The sequence below is a fragment of the Pygoscelis adeliae genome, unplaced genomic scaffold, assembly GCF_000699105.1.
Source record: "Pygoscelis adeliae isolate BGI_AS28 unplaced genomic scaffold, ASM69910v1 Scaffold83, whole genome shotgun sequence".
NCBI classification, from domain to species: domain Eukaryota; kingdom Metazoa; phylum Chordata; class Aves; order Sphenisciformes; family Spheniscidae; genus Pygoscelis; species Pygoscelis adeliae.
This window is the reverse complement of record NW_008824467.1, coordinates 547681-556317: the sequence shown is the minus strand read 5'-3', so window position 1 is coordinate 556317 and position 8637 is coordinate 547681. Positions and strand designations below refer to the sequence as shown.

The window sequence follows — 8637 nt, the reverse complement described above, 5'->3', positions numbered from 1 at the left end:
GGGCGGTGGCCGTGTACCTGGTGGTGGGCTACGGCGCGTCCCTGCTCTGCAACATCATCGGCTTCGGCTACCCTGCCTACACCTCGTGAGTGTCACGACTCTTGCCCCTCTTACCAGGATGGTTGCATGTGTTACCCGCCGGGGAGAGAATGCGGTTGCAAAATCACAGTCTGTCACGGTGGCATTCCAGGACCACGCTCCAAAATGTTGTTTTTTCCCACCCACCCTTTTCCCTTAGCATGTATAGGTGCAAGGTGCTAAGTAAAGAACGAGGTTTCGTCCATCTGGCAAGTGCTACGTAATAAATTACAGATGGGAGATGCTGGGTAATTTCCACACTTGCAAGCCAGTTCCTGTAGCGCGTTACGTTTTGGCTTTGGGTTCCCAGCTTTGTCATCCTTAGTGAGAAGCTGGATCGCTGTGTCTTACCTGCCGCTAGTAACAGGAGGAAGAATTGCTGTCGTAACAGTATTTGCTAAAACTCACACTGATATTTTTAGTTGAGGACACTCACAGATATGCAGGAAGGCACTGGTGCAGCATCAGCATATGTTTGATACGAAGCACTAGGTAATATACGGGCTGGAGACAGAGATGCATTAAGGAGTGCTATTTACTCCAAAACCACCTAGCTGATGAGAAGGTGGAAAGGAAGACACTGTAGCTCCTGTTGGGTGTAAAAGACTTAAAAATACTTCATTTTTTCAAAGGAAAGCCTCCTTAGATATTTTGTTTTTAAGAATATCTAGTATCTTTCATGGGCATTATATTATTAGACCAAAATGGATTTCCTGTTAGGTAAGACCACAGTGGAGTATGTTCCAGAAGACTTCAGAAATGTACTAAATAAAACCACCTGTGTAGCCTAATACACTCATAAAATGGAAGTCCTTCCCAGCAATACTGCTACATCGTTGAAACACAGTGCTTGCCTTTTACATAACTCTGTTTACATACAGTCAGCAACTTTTAAAAATATGTTCTCTGTAATTAGCTTCTGGACAATACAGAAAAGGTTCCTTCTCTTTTGTTTTTTTCAGAAATGTGGGAGTTGGACTTAGTTTTAGACTCTCCTGAAACATCTTAGCAGTTGTGATGCTTAAAACTAAGGAACACTTTTCTAAATGCTGTTTCCAGTGAGCACTAATTTAGGAGGTTATAGGCCAAGAACTCTGGAGAAACTCAGATTTTATTTTCTATAAGGCAATTTTTAGTGAAAAAATTGGTTAAAAGGTAATTTTTTCATTAAAATCTGAAAGTGAAAGTATCAACCAACAAAGCTTCAAAACCTTAAAATAGTTGTGTAGGAATTATGTTTATGTAGTATTTTGTATCTGACTTAGGTCACTTTTAAACTTACATAATTACTTTCTAAAATCCTATTTAAATTTTTTAATTTGTTTTAAAAACTGGTTTGGGATTATATTTTAAATCTGCCATTATGCAACTGTGGTGAATAAATTGGTAATAAAAGCTCTTAGAACTGTGGAGGCAAGACAGTAGCAAATCAAATATGGGGTTTTATCTTCCTTTTTTTTTTTTTCTTCCAAATCTGGAAAATTAAGTTTTTAAAATCTTTTTGTAGGATGTCTACCCTTTTTCATGTTGGAAGGTGGTTTAAATGTATCTTAATGTGAAAAGTTATCTCCCGGATGTTAGTACCGTGGGGTGTTTTATTGTTTGTTTTTGGTTTGTTTTTTTTTTAGTAATGGGTGCATATGCCATTGTCCTTGGCTACAAATTTTACTTAAACAAAAAACCACAATGAATAACATGCACGTGAATACAACGCCCGTTCTGTTTTTTCCAATTTATTCTCAGTTAATGCTTTCCCCTTAGCTGTCTTTTTAATGCTGAAACATTTTTAGGAGAAAATCATCATCTGGGGTGAAAATCTAATTTAAAATGCATGTGATGTGCTGCATGTCAGTGTCTTTCAGTGGCAGCCTGCAGACAGGTTCCAGCTCATGCAGCAACCTGCTGACAGCACAGGTGGGCTTGATCCCCTCCCCTTCCATTCCTTCCCAAGTACAGAGCTGGTACCTAGCATTTTCCCACATGCCTTGCTCTGCCTGCAAGCCTGCAGAGCCAGCAGTGTGGGTGCAGCGGAGACATGGGAAGACATGCGCTAGTACACGTTTTCATGGTCCCATTCAGTTTCCTCTTTTTTGGGAGTGACGTGTGTGAACTCAGGATAGGCATTATTGCCCTTGCTAGTCTGTACAGTGTTGTGGGATCAGTCTTGACAGCAGCACACCAGGACATCTGTGCTATCTCCTGAGATGGCTTTCAGTCTGGAGTCAAGCATGGGCTGCCTGGCCATGAAAAAGAGCAAGAATCCTCTTTGGTGGTTACCCTTCTTCCACCATATGGGTTTCTTTTTGTCTTGGTGCTACCATACCACTCTCTGTATTTACCATAGGATCTCTATTCTAATGCAGGCCTAAGGTGCGAGAAGATAAAGCTGAGTTACTGGAGTGATTCCTGCTTTCATTTTCACTGCTCTGGATCCTGTACTGCAGTCAGGGTGCTGCCAAGTGCTGTCCCCCATGCTTATAAAGCATAAAGACCCAAAGCATAAAGACCAGTAGCCAGGGTGGTGTTTATTCCTCTCTTCTATTTGGTCTGTCCCCCTTGAAAAGACAGCTGAAGAGCCTGTTTTATGAACTAACAGTAGTGAGATTTGATTCCTAGCATTGGGCAGAAAACAGTTTTCACCAGCTGCAAGCACCCTCAAATGGCTTTTGCTGTAAAAGCTGTGGCTTCTGGAAGAGGTCAGGAGCCATGAACAGAATGTATTGTGCGGGGTGTTAGTTCGATGTTTACACAGGTATTTCAACAATGTATCCAAGCCTGAAATGTCTCAGGTACTAAAAGAGAAAAAGCAGATTACTTTTCCCCAGTTAACTTACTTTCTTCTGTTGTGAAGTAAATCAGCGTATCATTTCTGCATTGTCAGTGACTGAATTGTTTAAAGTGAAAATGAAGTACTGGGTCAGGCTTCTGTTCAGCAGAAAAGAGAGTCATGAAGGAGTGGGACAGATGTGCGTTCTGCAAGGGACACCATCTCCTGTCCTTAGAGTTGTTTAAAATGTCAAACAGGCTACCAGGTGAGTGACCCATTAAGCATGTTCCAAATCTGTTTTATGAGGATTTTAGTTCTGGGTTACCTTGGTCATGGTAGTTACTGTTAGTCTCTGTGCCTGCCTGAAAAAAATACATTGGGGGGGGGGGAACCAAACCCAGAGAAGGATGCTCAGCTCGGGTTTCAGTCTGTTCACACATGAAACCAGGACAGTTTTACGGATGTGTGGGTATCTGTCAGGCCTTGTATAATTATGTAGTTTATTTTCTTTTGTTTACATTGTTCTCCCTATTCATTGTCAGTATGTGCTGTGCAGCAGGCGCAAATTACAGTGGAGAAGTGCTGGAGGCTGTAGTTGCTGGGATAGACCTAGCAGATGGGGTGTGAAGTGGTACTGGTGCAGCTGTGCTGCTCCCTGCTTTCACATCACTGCGGCGCTGGCCTCAGCCAAGGCTCAAAGCCAATGTGAGGGGAGGGGGCAACTCCCTAGTTAATGTCTCTTACAGTTTCAGGCAGGCACAGCTGTTTCCCTTCTACTTCCCCCTTGTTCACGTTCACCTTCAGCTTTGCTTTGTGTAAATCTTTAGTGGTTTTATATACGGAGGAGTTTCTTCTCTAGTGATACAAAATCTTCCCAAAAATCCAAGTCATCTATGCCATGTCACCAGCAAGGGCCCACCCGAGGCTCTTAACATAGGCAAAATTAAGCAGTTGTTTTCCAAGTAAACGTTATCTGGCTGTTTCCCAGTAAGTCAGACAATCTGGATTAAAGTTTGTCATAAAACCCTGGTCTTACTCCGTAAAATTCTGTTAACTGCTATGTGATGAAATAGAATGATTAATTTTAAGTTGAAATTTAATATTTGTTAGCAGCCTGTTGTGTTTGCAGTAGACCAGCATTGAAAAATTTACCACAGATGATAGAAGCAACTTTTTATACTTTTAGCAAGCTTTAATTGCGCAAGGCAATATTCAGACTAGTAGATGGAAGAAGTGAGTGTTGGTAGTATATAAATAACATTGCCAGTATTTTCACTGCTTCTTTAAACGTTCCAGAGCTAGCCTGTTTAAAGCTAGCCTGTTTAAATGTAGCTCCTCCCATAGCCAGTGGTGGCTAACTGCCTCAAAAAAATTAGAGTGCAAGCAGGAAAGGAGCCTTTGATGACTAAGAAATGCGTGCAAAGGATTGGAAACTTGAGAAGCGCTGTCATGTTGGGTTTAAAAATTGCAAAGATGAAAATAGCTTTGGGCAGTAAAATGTCTGAACTTATTACTGGTGTCTTCAAGGGAGAAGAGCGATACAGTACAATCATGCCTCTCTCTGCTTTGGCCAATTTTATGCTGTTACTTCAGTTTAGCTGTTTTTAATATGTAAGAGCTAATCATGGCATTTTACGAACAGGAGACAATCTAGATTGATTGTAGAGAAGTATAAACACACAATTCAAGTCTTAATTTGAATATTGTCATAGTGTCTTAAGCCTGTCTTCTAGTACCTTTGCCTCTTCCATACCTCTAAAACAGGAACACTGCTTTTCTTTGGTCACAGTTGTTTAGAAAATGCAAAATTGTTCCTGTATTTGTTGAGAACTAGAGCAGCAAATTTGCTTTCTCTTAAGTTTTGAGGCGAATGCTTACTTTTTTCCTTCATGGAAAACGCTGCATGATATGCTGATGTTCAAAAGTAATGCTCTGCTGCTGCTTTATAAAAGTGATTTGAGTGAGCTGGTGTATCTAACCAGATTGACAATGCTCAGTATAAATATAAGCAGAAAGTTTCCAAATCTGTCTACACTTACGCTGTTGCCTTTCCCAGCTGATACTCTTCTCATGGAGCTTCAGACACTAAAAATTGTATTTTGACTTTTTTGTATGTGTTCTGCCAAATCAGTTCCTCTGAACATACTTGCTTTTTGTGTTTTAGATTTTAGAGTGCCATGTTTAAAATAAAAGCTGTCTTATCTGTTGGTTGGACAAATGATGTGCTTTGCTTTCTAGAGACAGCAAGTGGTTAGATGCAGGAGAGAGTCTAATATTATGATAACTGTGGGAAAATTTGAATTTATATTCCGTATCTTAAATTTAGGTTAAAAAGGTCTTTGTTGTACAGGTGGGCCCACAATCTGAATTAAACTTACTGAAAGATTTCCAGTTTGTAATTGATGTAGATACTATTTCTAGGGACTGCGGATATGTTTGAGGCATAAATGAAGGCATTTTACCAGACCTTCTTGGTAAAGACACACTGCAGTACTGCACCTTGCATGCACTCTTACTGTATTGACCTCTAGCGACTTGGTTGATGTAGGCCTACAGATGTTCAAGGGATAGTTAGACTTGCATCAGTGGGGTTTGCTGGAATATATTTCTAAACTACCCTTCCTCCTGGTGAGTCACAATGCTTCTAACATTTAATGCATAGCATTGCCGATCCTAAATGCTGAAAAAATGAGCTGGAGTTAAAAAGTGAGATTAAAAATATGTGGCTTATTGCTAGTTGGTTGTCTTGTTTTCCTGTTTGTTTTGTTGTGGTGATGTATTCTAGTTACATTTTAAAAGTCTTTCTTCACACCTATGAGACTGCCTGACACAGGAGAGCTAGCAACATCTTGCTATCCCAAAAGGAAGGAAGCCTACTTGTCACTATGCAAACAATGAGCAAGATACACAATTTTTAGATGAGGATAATGAGGCTGTCTTCAGCTGTTAGGAAAAGAAATGCAGACTTTCGTGTGAGGGTCTGTGAACACTAAATAAAAATTAAAAAAAAAAAATTACAAAATTTTGTTGGTACACAGCTTAGCAACTAGCACTGTACTCATAAAGGAAATTCTTCAGGTCTCTGCAAACCAGCCTCAACCCAGAAGTTAGTTGTCAGTCTAAAACTTGAATCCCTTTCCCACTCCCTGCTGACTCAATTTTTTAATTACGTTCAATAATTAAAACTGTAGGATTTTTTTTCTAGTTTAAAAACTCCTTACACAGTGATTACCTCGAAACAGCAACATTTTACCAAGCGAGACAAATGTTGCACCATGATTTCATGCTTTACTGTACATTTGTATAAATTAAGACCATATTACAGTTCTTTTGCCAATATTGCAGTAAACAGAACTGAATAACAGTAGTAGGGCTGTAACAAAATTACACTTGAAATACAGTCTCCACAGTGCAGCATAGGTTGACAGGATAATGTAACTTTTATTCTTTCTGTATGGTTGTAAGCATGCAGCAGGAGCCCAGTTCTTCTCCATTTGGTCACAACAGTACTGTCTGATCTCTGTGCCTGCACCCTAAACAGTAACAGCTGTGGAGAGGCAACCAAAGCATGTGAAACAGTATTTTCCCTCTAACAAAACTGGCTGTCACAAGTAGAGAGGCATTGTGTTGTGGATCCTTAGCAAGTGGCTTCTTCTGGTGGGATGCAGCATGTCTGCACTACACAGGTAAAATGTGGCTTTTCCCGAAGCTCCCTCACTGCATGCCACTTCTCTTTCTTGTCAATACCTTCAGGAAAGACAACCTGAAAGAATTCTGTAATATAAGCTGGGATCAGATGTTTCCAAAACAGGGCTTTTGGACTCTATCAGACAGTGTAGCAGTACTGGTCTAACTGCTAATGCGGACAGGTACAGCCAACGGTGAAGCTGGTAAAGCTTAGCCTGAGACTGCATACACGGGTGAGCCCCGCTGAAGGCCGCAGTGACTTTCCTTGCCTGTGTTAAGGGTGGAAGTGAAGGAAATCCCCCTTCCAGAAAGAGAGCGTGGATCGCTTCTCTGGGAGTGGAGAGCTAAAGCCTGCTGGGCCTCCTGCTGCACAGCACCTCCCGCATCGCCCAGCCTGTGTGGCAGAACAAGCAGTAACCGAATGGTTTGGCAGGCTGGACTGAGGCACTGACGCATGTTAATCGCAGCAAAAAAAGCCTGCGTGTGTGTGGGTGTGTGTTTGGGGGAAGCTGGTTTTAACTTGAGTCAGAACTGGGGAACTGACTCATCATGTGGCCCTACAAATACTTGCTCCAGAAGAGAGCAGGCCAAGAATGAGCAGAGAGCAGTGAAATGAGAGGATTGCTGCTTTTCTGCAGGAACCTAGCTTTGTGCTGAGTTAACAGGTAGTATGTAGGACTCGCTTCACTGGTGGGCAGAGTGGCCTGTGCTCCTTTTGTTGTCTCAGTCTCCATTTCCATTGAAGAAACAAAAGTAGAACCCTTTGTACTACTGTCATGTTGTTTGTTGTTGTGGTCTAATAACTGAAAAGAGTGTAGATTTAGACTAGATATAAGGAAGAAATTCTTCACTATGAGGGTGGTGAGACCCTGGAACAGGTTGCCCAGAGAAGTTGTGGATGCCCCATCCCTGGACTGTGAGCCTCCCTTCCTATCCTTCATGAATTTGTCTGCTGCCATCTTCTGGATACAGAAAATTTTGAGAGAGGGGAGATGGTAGACTTACACTGCAGCAGTTGTGTAAGCGTGTTTGGCAGGAAGATGTTTTCAGTATCTGCAAATGCATAAGACTGCTCTTGCAGTCAGTAAGGAGGAAGAAAGATGGAATACAGAAGGCTTTTAACTGTTGGATGAAAATGTAGAAGACAAAATTATAAAGCAAATACAAATACACAGGTACTTGTTTCACTGAAATGATGTCAGGTGTCAAAGAGGCAGCCTGCCAAGATGAGTCTGAAATGAGGATGATGGGGAGGCACCAAACTGAGGAAGCCTGTGGTGCAGTGGAGTGTTGATCCCACAGGGGTGTCTGGATAGGTAGCTAGAAGTAAATTATTTTTGAATCACCATAACCTGTTGTAAACAGTTGGGGCAGACCAGCAAGTATAAGCTCTAGAAGTGTAGGTAATTTCAGGGTTTTTTTAAGTTAAATGGGGAAAAAAAAGAGTAATGCTTGGCTAAGAGGATCACAAATATGCCTGCCTACTCATTTAGTATAGCACTGATTAGAAAACTGAAGGAAGGATGCACAAAATGCTCCAGTCTTCCCTAACTACAGCATGAGCACTGGGCTTAACAGAGACTAATCTTTTGTCTTAAACTTGTAACTTTATTTATACAACAGTCATCAGGTACGCCTTGTAAATTGCAGGGATTTGAGTGATCACTTCATATGAGACCACAGCAATAAAATCTGTCATTTCTTTCTTTATTCCTGGCTTCCACATCTTATTAGCTGGACTCAGGGAAAGGAAAAAACCCAAACTCATAACTGGTGTACTTATAATATGCTTATTTTGTGAGTACTGTATGTGTGAATTAACTCCAACAATGATTCGTTATGGCAGAGCTAATTCAGGAGTGTGTAACTGTCTCCTCTTGGAAAAGAGCTGATTTTTTGTCAAAATGAGTCAGATGCTTTAAGTGAAAGAGCTCAACTTGGCAGCTTACTAAAATTAGACCAGTATCTGTTACTATCAGGTAGCAGGATAAAGTAACCACACTTGATCTAGAGTTCAATTTGACTGATTCTAGGATGCACACAGTCAAAACTGAGCCGGTACTCTGATACTGTAGCTACATAGCTGATAGGAGCCCTGGGCCACT

The 8637-nt window shown here is 41.2% G+C and overlaps 1 protein-coding gene across 1 annotated transcript in view; it reads left to right on the top strand.

The window, feature by feature from the left end:
* The window catches only part of REEP5 (receptor accessory protein 5), a 32562-nt gene that overhangs the window by 7044 nt on the left and 16881 nt on the right, over window positions 1-8637 (top strand). Inside the window, exon 3 of the mRNA XM_009321112.1 lies at window positions 1-85. Coding sequence (XP_009319387.1) covers window positions 1-85 — 85 coding nt within the window. The remainder of the gene's footprint in view (window positions 86-8637) is intronic.